The sequence below is a fragment of the Microplitis mediator genome, chromosome 8 (assembly GCF_029852145.1).
Source record: "Microplitis mediator isolate UGA2020A chromosome 8, iyMicMedi2.1, whole genome shotgun sequence".
In the NCBI taxonomy this organism is placed as follows: domain Eukaryota; kingdom Metazoa; phylum Arthropoda; class Insecta; order Hymenoptera; family Braconidae; genus Microplitis; species Microplitis mediator.
In genome coordinates, this window is record NC_079976.1 from 7109628 (window position 1) to 7127938 (window position 18311).

At 26.5% G+C, this 18311-nt stretch overlaps 1 protein-coding gene across 4 annotated transcripts; it reads right to left on the minus strand.

Moving 5' to 3' along the window:
- Nucleotides 1-1189: 1189 nt before the first annotated feature.
- On the minus strand, nucleotides 1190-18290 carry LOC130672918 (monocarboxylate transporter 12). 4 transcript variants are annotated; one of them, XM_057477707.1, is made up of 11 exons: nucleotides 18051-18290; nucleotides 6240-6540; nucleotides 5787-5930; nucleotides 5511-5716; nucleotides 4715-4943; nucleotides 4140-4618; nucleotides 3838-4066; nucleotides 3141-3316; nucleotides 2542-2764; nucleotides 2213-2460; nucleotides 1190-1485 (listed from the first exon to the last, which is right to left on the minus strand). In XM_057477707.1, the coding sequence occupies exons 1-11, from the start codon at nucleotides 18141-18143 to the stop codon at nucleotides 1336-1338; spliced, it is 2478 nt and encodes an 825-aa protein (XP_057333690.1). In that variant the 5' UTR covers nucleotides 18144-18290; the 3' UTR covers nucleotides 1190-1335. The 4 variants fall into 4 exon arrangements, with proteins under 4 accessions (XP_057333690.1, XP_057333689.1, XP_057333692.1 ...); XM_057477706.1 differs by having other exon boundaries at nucleotides 4140-4633; XM_057477709.1 differs by lacking the exon at nucleotides 18051-18290 and adding an exon at nucleotides 15719-15940 and having other exon boundaries at nucleotides 4140-4633.
- Nucleotides 18291-18311: the final 21 nt, after the last annotated feature.

Genomic DNA, 18311 nt, shown 5'->3' on the forward strand with positions numbered 1-18311 from the left:
GTAAATAAAACAAAAAATTTCAATAAAAATTCATAATTCATTTATATATATATATCAATTTCGTTAAACATTCTAGTATATTTTTCATCATTATTTTTTTAAATTAATTTCTTTTTTTTTGTACCATATCATATATTTTCATATATATATGTATATGTATGTATATATCTATATACATATATATATACACACATATATATACACATATATTTATTAACATATGCACAAAACAGCGTGCGATGCGCGTAGGCAATAATTTCTTTTTATCTCATATATATGTATATATATATATATGTTAGATTAATCAATGAATTAATCTTTCGCGCAACGTTGAAATACTTCTTCATTATTATTATTATTAATTATTTATTTTTTCACACGCACACATACAAGCTTAATAATATACAAAAAAATGCACACAAACACGCAATATGTGCGCACACAATACTTGAGAAAAAAAAATCATTAATTATTACCGAGTTTTCACATAAATTATCATTAAAAAAAAGAAAAAAAATTACTTAACAATAAAATGATTGCCTATGGCACTTTTAAAATTAATTTTAATCAATTATTAAAAAGCTTAATTAATATAATTATTATTAATAAATATTAAAATATAGATATAAATAAGTACAAATTAACTGGTGCGGATTAATAAAAAAAAACTTTTTTTTTTTTCATCAATCGAGTATATTGATTTTTTTTTATTTATTATTAATATTAATATTATTTATCATTAAGTCATTATAATAAAATATATATGCGAACGATGCGTCTATCTAATTAACTACATACTATTTAGTTTATTTATTTAATTATTTAATTAGTTATTTATTTACAAATATTCCGCAACAGTTAATTATTTAAATGTACTATTATGTACATATATATTTTCTTATTTTATTAATATATATATGTATATATATATATTTATATAATAACTTAGTCAAAAAAAATTTTTGTAATAATAAAAATCACGATATAATTTTTTCGAAAGCAGAAGAAAATATTCATATATTTTTTTTTATTTAAAATTTAATTAATCGTGATTATTTATCATTAACTAATTAATTAATTATTCTAAGTACAATTATTAAATCAACAGATATGCAATTGCATAAGCGCATTAAGTTTTAATTTTTGAATTTTTATATTTAAGTATACTGCTGATTGATACTGATTGAGGTTTTTTTTTCATAATTTATAAATGGTAATTTTATTCACTAATTAAGTAATGAGAGGAAAACAAAAAGTTGTGCTATTTTTGATTAATTAATTAATTTAGTGTTAATTTAAAGATTGAGAATGGACGAGATTTTAAATTTAATTTTTTTATAGAACGGACTCTATCTGTTTTATTTCTTTTTCGGGAGGGTCCGATGGTGAGGGCGCTGTTTCTATTATTTCAGGGATGTCGTCCTCGTTTTCTTCTTCTATGTCCTCGTCGATGGGTGTTAGGGTATCCATTATCACTGGCGGCGCCTTTAAAGAAATCAAATTTCAAATTTTTTCATTTATTGCAGATATAGACTAAAAATCAATATTTTGACTAAACTATTAGAGATACGGGAAAAATTAAAGAATACATTTTTGTAGGAAATTTAATTCTCTATAAAAAAGATGATCATGAATTTTCTTGTAAATTTCATAATTACCGAGATATATTTAAAATAAGTATTGAACTTGTGATTAAAAATCACTGGAGTCTTTTCCCGCGTTATCGTTATTTTTAAATGTAATTTCTGGCCAAACTAGCAAAGATACGGTAATAATGCATCAGTCAAATTTTATAGAGAATTCGATTTGTTACAAAAAATTCTTCATCAACTTTTACGTTAACCCAATAGTTTAGACAATACAGACAAAGGTTCAAATTTATTTGAATCCCCGCTAAAATTACCGCCACGATAACGGATTTATTGACTAAAAATTTTTAATTACAACTAAAAAATTGAATAGCTGGTAATTTTAAAAGTTGACTCATATTTTTAAAGGTCTCGCGAAAATTTTACCAAGAAATTTCTAATTTACCATGGAAATGAAATATTCAAAGAAATTTTTGCGATTCATGTCAAAAATTTCTAATTGACATTAAAATCTTTAAAAATCAATCTCATCAATATTGTAATTGTCGCGGTAATTTTAAACCGCTGAATATTTCTCGTACATAGAGAATAATTATAAAGCCTATGAAAAAAAAAATAATTACTTGTGGTGTAGTGCAACGTTTCATTGCAGGCGCCATAAAACTGGTGATCGTACTGATTAAAAAGAAGAAAGCAGCCATGAAAAATGGTATACTGTAACTATTAGTTGCGTCATAAACACTTCCAGCCAATGGGGAGCCAATAATGGCCGCCGCACCTCGGAACAGTATTAATAACCCAAATGCGTTTGTTAATTTATCTAGACCCAGTAAATCTACTAGGATAATTGACGTCAGTGAAATATATCCAGCTTTAAAATAAATAAATTAACATTATATATTTATATATTCTATTACTAAATATCACTATAACCTAAAAAATCGATACTTACAAATAGCAGTACCAAAAAATGTCGCCATTATAATATACGACGTATAGGATTCACAAAATGGCGTCATGGCAACGGATATTGTTGATACTAATAAACAAATATTATTCAATAATAATGAATTAACTTGTGGAAAATCAGCGACAAAACCACAGACGACACGTCCAACAGTATTTGTTATACCAATTATTGATAATAAAAATGGCGCTTCATGTTTGTCCACTCCCTTGTTGATTAAAAAAAAATAATATTCAATTAATTTATTAATCAGTCAATAAAATAATTAACCCTCTGTACACAAATTTGAATTTAGTGATATATGTATTACAGTAAATTGTATACAGATGATACATTAACCCTTTAGCACCCGGGCAATGAGTTTTTTCTTACCCTTGACTTTAAATATTTTTTTCAAAATAATTTTAAACGGAATGACCCTGGATTTTTTTTTAACTTCATAAATTTTACGAGTAAGTGCATAATATTATTTTTCTATTAAAAGTTTAAAATTTTCGCGCGGTTACGCTTGCGTCGAGGGTAAGAATTTTTCTCATCACGTAGGTCCTGAAGGGTTGATGCTGATAAATAATAATTGAACTTACATCTTTAATTGCTGAATCAACTAAATAAAAAAATGGTACATATAAACCAGCCATACCGAATACATTACTAATACCAATTAATAAAAATACAGGATTCCTTAACAAGGACATATCTAACATTGTTCCTAAGGCCTCTTTAAATGATTCTGGTAATTCTAAACACGGGCATAGTGATTCTAAACAAATAATTATTCATTAATTAATCAATTAATTAATTACAACAAGCAGTTATTTACTGATAGCCAAGTTGATAGTAAATTAACGCCAATTTATTGCAAGTTTGAGTGCGCATAAATTGACACCAACTTTCTATTAATAAACTCTGCCCAGATAATCATTTCATCCGCAACTTAACGTAAATTTACAGCTGAAAATTGACGCTAACATTCCTGCAACTTGTTGGGGTGCGCAACAATTGATGACAATTTGTCGCCAATTTGACATCAATAAGTTGGCCGCGCAAATTTGCCAACGACTTGACAGAAATATTCTGTGTCAAGTAGCCTTCATACTGCGGCCGCAGATTGTCGTCAACTTTCAAGGAAAGTTGAAGTCAATTTGTAACTAAATAGTTAGATAGTTAAATATTACTCTCAATTTGATGTCACATGGACCGACACTGTTTTTCCGTAACTTAATTGCGGATAAATTTTGATTATCTGGATGGCTATCAGGATTAGTAATTAAAAATACTTACGCTCAGGACCTTTTTCCATGTCACCATCACGCGTATCACCGCGAACAGATTTAGGAAGTGAAATTACCGATTGTCGATAATTAGCTATTGATTTCTGACTCTGGTATTCTGGTAAATTTACTATACTACCGCTATAAAAAATATCCTTGCGAGATAGAGGACGTACTATCGCGGCTTTTGGCTTTGGAATACTAGATTTACTTGTTGTAAATGTTATACTCTCTCCGTCCTGTAATAATAATTAGTTTAAACTCTTGATAAATAATATTACAAGCCCAGATAATAATAATGTATAAATTTACATCAGCTTCCATGTTATTATTTCTTGATCCCAACATACTGCTAGCAGACAGTCTGAGATGTAGACTCTTACGAATGTCTCCATTACTATTTAAGGTCGTTCTAGAATTTTTAATTGCACTCAGACTAGGCTTGTATCGTTCTCCAGTGCTTGTTTTACGGATACGATCAAAAAATGGTACCGATCCATTCTTAGGAAGTCCTTGAACGTGAGTAGTAAATGCTGGTTGCGATGCATTACGTGGTATTATTGGTTTATTAAATTCCATTTCCGGTTTATCTGTTTTATCGACTACCGATAAAACAGTATCTTTGGTATTGGCTGTTTCGTCAATGGATTTTTTACTTTTAGATTTAATTATTGAATTTTTAAGGTCTAAACTACCGCTTTTGCTGGTGGCTGCACTCGAATGCTCTTGGACTTTAACCTCAGAGATTGTTGGTAAAGTTGGCACTGTCGGTACTGGCGTTAATGGCGTCCCTGAGTTATAATAACCTTCATAATATATATTTTTATAAATTAATAATTAATTGTTAGTAAATATTAAGTTATTTTATTTTTATTAACCCAACTTACCGGGTACAAGTTGATCGAGATTAAAACTTGAGTGTACACCGGGATCTATATTTATCGGCATTTTCATACGTTTCTCCATAGAGCCATCTGGTAACTGCACCATGAAATACGAACCGCCGATAGACCCCCGTTCCATTTGAAAACGTTTCTCTTCGGCCATTCGCTGGAGAAGTGGTTTTACTGATGGCGGTTTTTGGTACTCTAGAGGTCGCATTAATGCACCAAATACCTTATTAAAATAAATATAAATTACTTGTTATGATTTATACATAATTTTGAATTTTAACCTTTCAGCACCCGCGCTATGATTTTTTTGCCCGCTTGATTTTAAATATTTCTTTCAAAATAATTTCAAACTAAATGACCGTGAAGTTTTTCTTGTCTTCATAAAATTTTATGCTTTTTTTTCTATTATGAAATTTAAAAATTATTTCGAGCTTAGAAAACACTTCAAAAATATTTATGTTAAAAAGCCGTGACTTTTTTTCATCACGCGAGTAAAGTAAGGCGTAAAATTTAATACGGTTCGGGTGAATTCGGATCTTTTCGGCACTCGTCGCCATTTCTTTCAGCCGTTACGTTGGTCAATGGTTACAAAATTTAAAAATAAAAACAAGTACTCAAATATTCAAATAAACTATAATCGCGCCATTACTGAGTAAGTGCATAACATTATTTTTCTACCAAAAGTATAGAATTTTCGCGCAATTACGCATGTGCCGAAGCGTGAGAATTTTTCTCATCCCACGGGTGCTGTAAAATTAAGAATTCAATCATTTGAGTTTTATAAACTTACTGCACAATTAAGTATAAGTCCAGCTAAAATTAAATGAGCACCCTTCCAACTGTATGTTTCGACTAAAAAATTAGCTAAAGGCGCGAAAGCAAATGTACCAAAACCTGATCCACAGACAGCGATACCCGTAGCTAGAGATCTTTTGGTTTCAAAGTAATAACCGACGCAAACTACTGCCGGTAAATAAATTAAACCGAATCCTATACCTAGAACAGAAAGAAAAAAATATTATAAAGATTCAAGATTAATTAATCAATTTAATTAACGATAACTTACCACCCATAACACCATAAATTAACATAAGCATATTTACAGAAGAAGCGAATGTTGATAATACAAATGCAGTTGCCGCGATAAAACTGCCGGCCATACAAACGGCTCTGCATCCGTATCTATTTGTTAACGCACTAACAACTGGACCTAAAGTTATTAATTAATCAATTAATGGATTTATTAATAGGTTGATTAATGAATGAACTAAGGGGCCGTTCATAAAATACGTCACCCCTAGCAATATTGCGTGACAAATGATAGACCCCCTCCCCATTATGACAGAAATATATACATATCAATATTGATATATTTATAAATATGAAATGAATGACGTTGTAAAATTGCAAAATTGTTTGTTGAGCTGCGAACGTTACGTTTTCTTAGACCCCCACTCCCAAAAGTGCGAACGTATTTTCTGATCGGCCCCTAATTGATAAATTTATGAGAAAATATTACCAGCACTGAGATACATCCCAGATAGTAGAGACCCGACCCAAGCAGTCTTTCCTTTGCCCTCTCCAAAATAATTTACAAATTCTTCAAAAAATATACCAAATGTATACGCAATACCGTCCACTATCATGTTGCACATGAATGAGGCTATAACTACTACCCAACCATATCCTCCATCAGGAGGAGGCGGTATATCGTGATATTCACACAATGACCCGGCATCATCATCCGGTGATGTTTCATCACCACCAGTATCGACTCCTGTTAGTCTTGTTTGCTCTTCTACTGAGTATTCACTCTCAGTCTGTAACAATAATAAATAATTGATAGTTAATTTACTTAGTTTATTCGAAAATAATTATTTTGATAATTGTTTACAAAAAAAAAAAAAAAAATTAGTTTCCAGTATATGCAGTATCAAAAAATTTTTCAAATTTTGAAAATTAAAGGATATATTTTTTTATAGTCAATAATCTGCCGCCGTGGACATGTTAAAAAAGTTATTGAAATAATAGGGGTGTGCGAAACGAACTATTCAAAATATTCGGAAAAACTCAACTATTTGTAAATTATTGTAATATATTTTTTATAATTTATCATAAATTAGATACAAATTTCATATTGAAAGTTCGAACCAGATAATTGGAATTTAATCGAATTATCAAAAAATTTACGAATAATTCGAAAATTGGCGAATACTTTGAATTCTTTGAATATTTTGAATTCTTCCAAGTATTCGAATAATTCCAAAATTTACGAGTAATCCGAGAATTGGCGGATACTTTGAATTCTTTCAAGTGTTCGAATAATTCAAATATTTCGAATAATTCGAAAATCTACGAGTAATTCGAGAATTGGCGGATACTTTAAATTCTTCTAAGTGTTCGGACACTTAAAAAACAAAAGAATAATTTGAATATTTCGAGTAATTAAAATTTTTCAATTTTAATCGAATAGTGTTATTCGATTCAATTCAAAATTATTTGCTTTTTAGAAAATAAGAAACGTAGATTTGGTTTTTTGTTTAGTTAAAAAAAAAAGAAGCTACATCTAAACACTATTCCGAATTTTTGAAATGAGACAAAATTTTAAAGGATATTTTGATTGATAAATTACATAAATTTCCATATCATAAATAAAAATAGGTTATGGTGAAAAATATTTATCAAAAGAGAAAGGAAATCCTTGACATACTTAATATTTATCTAGAACTATTTGCACATAATTTCAATTATTATTACTATTGTTATTATTTATAATAACTAATTTTACGTATTTTTGAAACTATCTTTCTTTAAATTTAAAATTTAAAAAAATTATATGCGCGGAAATGAGTTTACTGCAAGTCATTGAAACAAAATGATTAAACAGAAGTTCATCATTATTTTTTTTTTTTTTTAACAAAATAATTTAAACGAGCGCCTTGATCCACAAAAGAAAAATAAGAAACCTTGTTAATGTCGTAGATACATTTGAACATAAAATAAAAACTTGTTTTTCATGTACTACTTTAATAATTATTGCAGTCAACTATCTACTTTTATCAATTCTAATCAAATATATATTGATAATGATAAATTTATATAACACAATGCTGATGTTGAATCATCGAGTTAAATAACAATAAACAAAATACATTCATTGTAGTTTAATAAGTTATCTCTATATTAAGTATTTTATATTTTTTAGTTGCAAGTTTATAAAATATATATATATTTATATAATAATTAATCTAATGCTTGTGTAAACTAATAATGCGCTTAAGATTTGTTTTCTTTTTAATATTCGTAAATAGAAAAACAGATAAACAAATAAAGTTACGAAATTTTATCAGAAAAATTTTAATCAATGATCTGATTATCTATTGCGGAAATTCATTTGAAATGCAGTATTCATAAAATGACAATTTATCAAATACTTACTTCCATTTAAAAAAATAAAATAACAATAAATGAACTGAAAGTACAAAACTTGAAATATATAACAAAAATTCAACAATAAAATATAAAAAAAAAATGGAAAGAATGTTCATAGAAAACAATAAATTATTGAATAGTAAAGAGGGTAAATCAGAGTTAATAAAAACTTGATTGTTATATAAAAATAATTCAATTTTTATGGCCCGATAAGAACAGAGCTATCGACAATGAAATTTATTCGGAATGCGTATAATTAATTAATTTTTTAAAGACAATCATACACAGAAATAAAAAATTCTAGATTGCAAAGAATATTAGGCTAAAAAAATAATTCTTCAGTCAATGTTTCCTTTTTTCATATAATTTTCCTTATTCAAATTTATCCTCTTTACTATTCATCAATTTATTATTTTTTATAAATTATACTTCCGTTATTTTCATTTTGTCTTTTTTTTCGTTATTTCAGTTCTTAAATTTATACTGTTACAATTTTGAAGTCACACTTTCAGTTCATTATTTTTTTTTTAAATAAAATTCTATATTCGAGTTATCATTTAACGTCGCATTAAAATTTTATTTTAAAAAATAGCTTTAGCCCCAGAAAATCATTTATATTTGTGCGAATAATTCCAATTATCCGTAAATTAAATTTTCTAATTAATCCCTATAAGAATTTATGAGAATCTATTGGATTTTATAATATTTTTTAATAAAAACAATAATTACACAGACAAAAAAATTTTTTTTGCGCTAAGAAATCTTTTTTTGTGTTGATATTTAAACTAAATTCAAATTAACCGCCATTTTTTCCAAATTTAAATTACAAACAAAATAACTTAATTAAAGAAATAAATCATCGTACTTTTGACAATAAATTCTTCCATAAATCTCAGTAATTACTCATTTTAATTAAACCTAATTAGAAGTAAATTAACAAGCCATACAAATGTATTATCAAGGTTAGCTCTTAGCCCAACTTAATTACCGCTCGTTAACACTAACTACATATTTAAATGCCTGTAAAAAAAATAAACAATTAAACAAACAAATGAAAACAGTAAAAATAATAAAAAACCCACCGTACTGATTTTTCTAACCCTTCTCGAGCCGTATTGGCTGTACTGAGATTTGTTGAGTGACACCCGGGACATTTTAAATATTTAAAATCACAAATTTCCTTATTAATTAATAACAATAATAAAGTATAAAAAAATATATATGTATATATTTAAATCACTCTTAAAATAATAAATATAAATGTATCAGCACTTGCACTACGAGTAACACAGGATGACAACGAATTTTATAAAATAAACTCGTCATAGTCAGCTGCCATCTTTTATTAAAAAAATATTATTTTTCACAAAAATATATGGCATCATTCGATTTAAAAAAAACTATCCTAAAATATATTTCGTAAACAAGAAACTGAGGTCTTTAAACTCTTAAACTATCATCCTTTATTTAAATTTACGCGCTAACCTTTAATTTATTTAAATAAATTATATTCTTTTATATTTTATTTTACATATTTTTAGACGACAATAAAAATAAAGACAAAGAACTCGACACCAGAACAAAGTAAATTATAAATAAATATTTAAATATTTATACTTTATTATTATTATTTTAAATCACTTTTTATATTAATAGGGTTATGTTGAGTGATGAGAACAGAATTTTGTAATAAAATGTTTATTTAAATAGCCTTTAGTCTAGATTATAGAACAAATGGTGTGTAATAGTTACAGAGTGCAGTCTAGTATAATTAAATTTTATTGTTATTTATTTTAATGGAGTTAAAGCGCCTACTCTTTATAATTACGCGACGACTGACGACACCAGAGTGCATTTGCATTTGATTGGATACTTATACTTTGCTACAGACTCTGACTGACTGAAAAAAACATTTTATGTTGGTAGAATACGTTGAGTGTGACCAGACGGAGACGCCATGTTATTATTTTTATTTTATCACTCTTACTCCCCACTATAAAGTTATTTTTTTACGACATTATCACAAATTATACCGTTATATTGTGCATGTATGACTACATTTTTATTTTTTTACTTTAATGTTTATTGTTTCTGTTTGTTTGTTTTTGTTTAATTGTTTTGTGACAAGAGCGACATCTAGAAAAGTAACGACAGTTGGTAACATGAATTTCTGTTTTTGTAATATTTTGTTTTTTCGGGATTTATAATTTTGTTGCAAGAAAAAATTGTTTGGAGAAAAATTCAAAATTTAAGACAGAAAATTTGAATTGAATTTTAAAAAATGAGATATTAAAAATTTTAAAATTAAAAACTTAAACAATAAATAGATGACCCACAATAATTTGACGATAAATATTTTTAAAAATTTTAAGAAAAATATTTAAGGTTCTTGTAAAAAATACCGAATTTCTAATGCAAGTTTAAAATTAAGGTGTAACGGTGATTTATTTTTAATTGTTTTCAATTTACATACAAACATTAGAAACTTAAAATTAAGTCTTGTTTTTTAGAACCTCAAAACAGGGCTAATAATTTCGTATTGTAAAAAATTCTAATTCGTCAGCAATTCGAAAACAAATAAAAAATAACTTTTAGAAACATTGTATTTTTTTTATACAAGGAAAAATTATATTTGAACTTTTAAATCTAATAAACGAATTAAACGATTAAAAATATAAAAATTAAAAAAATGCAGATACTGATTCTAAAATTTTGTAAATTTGCATTTTTTAAATTTTATTCGATTTACATTTAATTTACTTATTTCAAAATTTTAAAAATTGACAATTGTTAGCTGCATTCACATTCATTGGAATCTAAATATTTTCAGTTCAAAAATTCAAAGATTTCATTCAAATTAATTTTCTTAATCGAAGAGCTCTGGGTTTAGCTCGAGATTCAATGGTCCTTCTTTTCTTTTTTTTTTTCAAAAGTGTACGGAAAATAGAAAACAAGAAAAATTATAATTTCGTATACTAATTTGGCGCTTCGAATAGAAAACAAGAAACACTTTAAAAAATAATGTGAAAATTACAGTTTAAAATAATAATTTTATAAAACGGAATTTTCAGTAAAAACCCTGGTTGAGAAATCCGATTTACTTCAATAGGATTTGATCGAGAATTTCCAAAAAAATATATTATTTTCTAATTGAAACCTATTGAATCCCATTCAAAATTTTTATCGGAATGAATCGGTTCCAATCGGAAAATTATATTTTTATTCCATTATTATTTTCCGATTGGAACCGATTCATTTCAACTAAAAATTTTGAATGGTATTTAATCGGAAACTAATATTTTATTTTTATGCACTTTTTCCGATTAAAAACGAATCATTCCGATCATACCCAATCGGATTTCAATCAGACTCAATCGGAATTCTTAACCAAGGAAGTTTTACAGTTTCCAGTGTACTGTTAACTAAATTTTTAATAAAATCCAAAATCTTTTTTTTGAAACTGTAATTCTTACACTGAAAAAAAAATTTATTTGACTATTATTTATTTCAGCCAAAAATATCATATATTTAGATATGGCCAAATAAATACTTGATTGCGAGAAAGATATAATATATTTGAGCAGCTTGATTGCGTGAAATAAGTGATTTATTTGTGGTAAAGAAATTATCCGATTGCTGCAAATAAATGTTCGTTTGGCCATGTGCTTTAAATATATGTCAAGTATCGCAAAATTTTCCGTTATCTGTCACAAATTTAATATCTTTACCACAAACATATCATTTACTTACCACAAATAAATTACATATTTCAGTCAAATTATAAAATTATTTTAATCAACTGTCATATTTATTTATACAAAATACATTTGTTTGTCATAAAAAAACATTTAAAAAAAAGTCACCAATAAATTGATTTATTTGGGACAAATGTTTTTTTTTTCTGTGTACTGAATTTCTTCAAATGTTTCCAATTTTCTGTTCGAAGCCCTACAGTAATTTTTGTCAGAGTTTTTTTGTCAAACAAAAGTTCTAAACGCAAAATTAAGAACGAAGCTCGATACATTACTTGATAATTTAGCGATCTACGTTTTCATTTAAAAAAAATGTTCATTCGTTGAAGCGAAAAACGTGGACAGTTTCCATTTACTGCGCAAGTGCAACAAGAATAGTAACGTTTATCAACTCGAGTGTGATAGAGAAAAAAGTTCAGACACCTCTTTAATTCTAAATAGTAAAAATAGTGACTACTATTCACTATTTACTGTAATAAGTATGTCAATACTAGTAATAACTAAAATAGTGGCATACTTTTCACTAGCAATAAGTGTACGGAAAAAAAAATTAGCAAAAATTACTGTGGAAAGTAACCCGAAGTCACCAATAGGATCCGATAGCTTTTACTTTTGACAAAAAATAACATATTATATCGTAAATTAAAAATTACTAAGCATTTATATTTTTTGTAGTGTTTGTATCTTTCACTTATGGAATAGTAATTTTTCACTTATACCGAAAGTAAAAGCTATCGAATCCATTAATAATTTCGGATTACTTTACACACCGTAATTATAATAAAATTTTGAGATCTGATTTTTACCGTGAAATATTCAATGAAAAATTGTTCTTGTGTTATTATTTCCATGTGTAAAAATTTGGATTTTCTTCTGTCACGAAAACTATTTTTTAAACTCACATATCAAATTAATAATGTAATATTCACTGCTTAAGTACTGAACAAATATTCTTTTAACAAGAGTCACTTTAATTATCAGTATAGGTTCAACATTGCTATCCGAACTGTTATTACTAATGTATTATGAGTTTTTCTTTTTTTAAATTCTTTAATATAAGCCCCCGGCAATATATCACAAATGAATTTAAATATCTTAAATTTTTCTACTTAAAATAACTATTTTTATATTTGTTTTTTTTTTTACCTCTATTAATTATTTTTTAATCAATATTGAAAAGAAAAATCGGTCTATCGGTTGACCCTGCGGGCCAGCCCCAAAACTTCCCGCTGTTTTCGAGCTCCTCGAGCTCGTAATAATTGTTGTGAATACATTTTCAAGCTCGAAAATTTTTTTGTGTGCCGTTCTTTTCGAAAAAAAAACGTTTTTTACCATTTTTTCTCCTACGATATCTCTCAAACGAATTGACCGATTGAGACGATTGAGGTGGCAATCGACGCGTTTTATTTTCTTAAGCTGATCAGATTTTGGAATTGATTTATCTGGTCGTTTTGGAGATATTTCGAAAGAACTAAAAGAAAACATTTTTCTTATTTCTTTCGACAACGGTTTCTCTTGAATGAGTGAACCGATTTTGCTGGTTGAGGTGGCATTCGACGCGGCTTATAAAGTTTTAAAGCTGATTAGATTTTGGAATCAATCCATCGAGCACATTATAAGTTATCAAAAAAAAACATTTTTTAAAAAATTTTATTTTTGAAATATCTCCGAACGCACCCTACCGATCAATTAAAATTTTTTACAGCGTTTAGATATTGACAAGCTGCGTTGAATGACACCTTGACGATCAAAATTGGTTTATCCGTTCCAAAGTTACACTGAAAGAAATTTTTAACTTTTTTTCAACAAATTTTACCGTAGTCTATTGTCAATTTTATTCGGTTTTCGGTAAATTTTATGAAGTCTACCACAAAATAATTAAATTTTTTCGTAATTTTTATTTCAAAAATGGTAATAAATAAAAGCGCTGCATTATGTCTTACGATTACAGTGAATTTAACGGTATTTTTTCAAGAAAATTTCTTTCCGTGTACAGATATTTACATACGTACATACATACATAATACATACATGTATACATGCATACATACACACATACATACACTCGGACATCATCGTGAAATTAGTCAGAATAGCTTCCTAGAATCTCAAACCGTCAAGATCTCTTGAAAATTCGATTTTCGAAAATCGGACCAAAACCAATAATTTCCCGAATTTTCGAAAATTTTTATTTTTTTCTTAGCGGGAACTTCAAAATAGATTTCTAAAAATTCTAATTCATTATCATTTTAAAAATTAATTATTCAAATAAATTAAATTTTCGTTTTTTAATATTAATTAATTCTCACTAAAAATCCGCTGGCTCATTGAACATAATAATTAATTAATTAATCGATTAATTATTTTTCACAAACAGAAAAAAAATGTATTTATTATATAAATAATTATTAATGTTAAACAAGTAATTGAACTTATATACATTTTTATATTTAAATGGTCGAGAACTTGTATAATTGAAGGTCAATAAAATGGTAATTTTATTCAGCAACGGAAATAATTTATATTATTTTTTATTCTTATCATTATTAATAAATACTCCCTGCAAAGTTTATTTAATTTCTTATATTAAATATCAATAATAAACTTTTTTCATATAAAGTTTCTAAGATTGAGGCTCTAAATAAAGAGATTTTTTTTTTTTGTGAATTTCATTAAGTTTTATATAAGAGATTAAAACGGATAAGAGTTTTGACGGCGATCTACTTATGATAGCATGACCAACAAATATCATTATTTTGATAACCAAGTGATTATGAGATAGATGGGATAATAAAAATTACGATAAAAAGTATCAAATACTTTTTACACCGAGTCTTTGATATTTTTTTTTCTTTTTGTGTAATTTGTAGGTGTAAAGTACATTTTAAGTGCTACAATAAAACAAATCTCTTATGATTATCTTTTTATCTAAGATAAAAAAAATCTATTTTATCACTTTTTATTATTGTTTGGTTAAATAATTTATTATGATTAATTTTTTTTTTAACAAAATTTTATGAATTTTAAATAAAATTTATTAATTAATTCAATAATTGATTTTTTTAACAAAATTACAAGAAATAATTTTTTATTTTTATTGTTTTTCAAAAATTGTAAAAACAAATTTTGATTTCTACTTTTTATTAAAAATTTAAAAAAAAAAAAAAAATTTATTTATTGATTGATAAATTTTGTAATTTCTTATAAAGTGATCTATACAAATTCAAATTAGCTCGATGAGTCATAGAAGAAATCCATCATGAACATAATTTAAAAAATTTCAAAATTCAAATTTTTTAAATGATCCTGAAGTTAACAGACAATTACAATTTTTTGATTTCTTTTTTCAACAAATAAATTACAAAAAAAAAAAAAACTAAAAATATGCACGTAGAAAATTTAAAAAACTGTAGGTGCAATTTTTTCAAATATTTTTTTTTCATAATTTATTGTTTGAAAAAGAACCCAAAAATTATTGGTCGCCGGCTAACTTTAGTACCAAATTTTTTTAAACAACTTTTTACTAAAATTATTACCAAAATTTATTTTAAAAATTTTCGTCAAAATAACGACCATAATTTATTTAAGATCCCTCAGTACCAAATTTAAAAAAAACTCAAATTTTTTAATTTTTCAAAAAAAAATTTCATACAAAAAAAAGTTGCCTTCATTTGCTGTCATCTTTTATCCATAAAATTAAAAAAAAAATCCTACAACTCAAAAAAAAAGTTACGAAATTTCTCTTTATATACCATGAAATTTTTCAAAAAAAATTTTCAAAAAAAAAATTTTTAAACCTAAAAAAATATCATACCTTATTCTTAGGAGACATTCTTAAGTGGGAATCCCACTAATAAATTAATTTATAAGTAAAGTGCAAAATGCCCGATACCGGACAATTACAATTACCCTCAATAAAACAATTCAAAAAAATGTCCACACACAAATTAAAATAACAAACTATCTTAACTATCGTATCCAACGAACCAGCTCGTATAACAAGAGTTATTAAAATGCTTCTGGTATAACTTATCACTAAACGGACGTCCCATCCCGCAGCTACACTATACTACTAAACCAGATACTCTTTTTCCCCCTTCCCCCTGACTTATTTCTACCAATTATCCCCCTCTATTTAATAAAACTTCACGCATACATTGCATTACACATTACATTGACAACTACATTGACAATTACACTGAACTCAAACATATAAGACCCCATTGAATTTAATTAAATAGCAACAACATCATCAGTTAATGAGTGTAATTTAAACTAGTACTAATTTATTTATTTATATGATACATAACATTCAAATGACCACCCACATATATTTTATTACTCACTGTTCATCATTGCGTTCGAGACAAAGAGTACAAAGTTCTTAATAAAAGATCAATGACCTCAATTTCTATGAATAATTAATAGGTTTTTAATTTTTATTGTTTTTATTATAAATAAAATTATATTATTTCATTTTTTTAAGTGAACTCTGGGGATAAATACACGATAGTTACGTAGAGATTTATGTTACATTAGAGGAGAAAGGCATTTTGTATATAAATAGTATATTAGTGATTATGTAGCATATAATATGTTTTGCATAATATTTAATTTGTTTTTTATTAGATAATTTTATTTATCCAATTAAATGTGATTTTATTTTTAAAATAATTATATATCAAACAGAGCAATTAGAGTGTGTTAATTCTAATTTATTTTATCATTATTAAAATTTTTTAAATCATTTAAGTTTAAATTTTTCGAAAATAATTTCGATTAAATTTGTAAAAAAAGTTACATGTGAAGTTCGTGAAATTACGGCAATTAATAAAAGAATCCGAGTCAAAATTTAAAAAATATTGCGTTTCTACTAAAAATTTTTTTATTTGGGTACAAAACTGTTTAAAATTTCAATAAGTACACAGAAAAAAAAGATTTCTTGGTGCAAAAAATTTTTCTCGCCCTAAGAAATTTATTATTTTTGATTCTTAATGTGAAACATTTTTCGCGCCAAAAAATCATTTGTTTTTGAGTAAATTTCATATTTGAAAAATTTTGAATTTTCGAAAATTCAAAAACAAAATTTTTCTATCCATTAAATTTTTTGGAATTTTGAAGTTTTAGAAAAATTATTACGAATATGGAGTAAATAGGGGGTCTGTTTTTTTAAGCGGAGTGATTTCAGAGTGATCTGGATTGTATTTGAATCCGCATTTACTCCAATTCAGAGTTTTAATATTAAAATAAACTCCCCTTTGGAGTAAATTTCATGGGGGGGTTAAATAAAAACAGTGACTCCGTATTCACTCCGGATTTAATCAGCGTTCACTCCGCAAATTTCTTACAACTTTTCTATTTTAAAATTTAAATCTCAAAATATTTTACAATCTAAAATTTTTTTATTAAAAATTTCTTAGGGCGAAGAAAAATTTTCTGAGTACAATTAAAATTTTTTTGCGCCAAGAAATCCTTTTTTTCTGAGCACGACAGTTCTCTCGTCAAATTTTTTCGGGTTGAACTCAAACAGGCTACGGTTAAAAATATACTTTCAAAGACTTAAATGATAAAAAGTTATATTTAGTCATTAGTAAAGTAATTATTGTCATTAACAATTTTTTTTAAAAAACTTCAAATAATTTTTACTCTAAAACTTTTTTTTTCTGCAGTAGTCAAACCATTTAAATTTCACTTACGCACTACAATTCTCTCTCGAAATTTCGATTTAAATTTATCAAGACTTCCTCCCACATAAAATAAATTTTTTATTCCAACCCAAAGTACAAAAAAATTTTCAAAAATTTAAATTTCCCAAAATTTATAAATAAGTTAAAAAAATTTTCCAAAATTAGAAAAATCCATACACCATTAATAATAATCACAAACAATCGCCCATAAATTCTATAAATAAAAAGTAATCGCAATCACACAAAGAAATATAAATAAAATATGACTCACACATAGCAGACACTAAATAATTACTCACATATATTCTTAACGCTTAATAAAAAATTCTCTAAACAAATTGCTTCACATGATAACTCGTCAATTAAACATATACATCTATATCTATAACATGATATATTTATCCCAGCCCACTTGCAGCAAATAATTAATAAAAATAAAAATAAATGTATGAAACTTACAGCAGTAGATATAGGACGGGGATTTATCTGTAGGCCTTCATCTTCACCAATCGGCTCCTCATACTGGTCCTCTCTGCTGCTAGTAGGGCCCATTTTAAGCGCCTTTTAGGCGCGATAACAGTAATAACTTAAATATAAATTAATAAACTTGTCTCCCGTATAATTTTTTATTAACGTAAATATTGTGCCAACATACTCGAGGACATTTAAATTTTACATCAGTATAAAATCCTCCGAAAAACTTAAATGTGGTGACCCAGT

What these genes read in the sequence shown, in the direction of transcription:
- LOC130672918 (XM_057477706.1), bottom strand. Translation starts at nt 18,143, where the DNA reads ATGGGCCCTACTAGCAGCAGAGAGGACCAGTATGAGGAGCCGATTGGT. An exon ending in CCCGTCCTATATCTACTGCT is followed by an intron (nt 6,541 to 18,050) that starts GTAAGTTTCATA and finishes TTATTGTTACAG; the next exon opens with ACTGAGAGTGAATACTCAGT. An exon ending in ATTTTTTGGTACTGCTATTT is followed by an intron (nt 2,461 to 2,541) that starts GTAAGTATCGAT and finishes TTTATTTTAAAG; the next exon opens with CTGGATATATTTCACTGACG.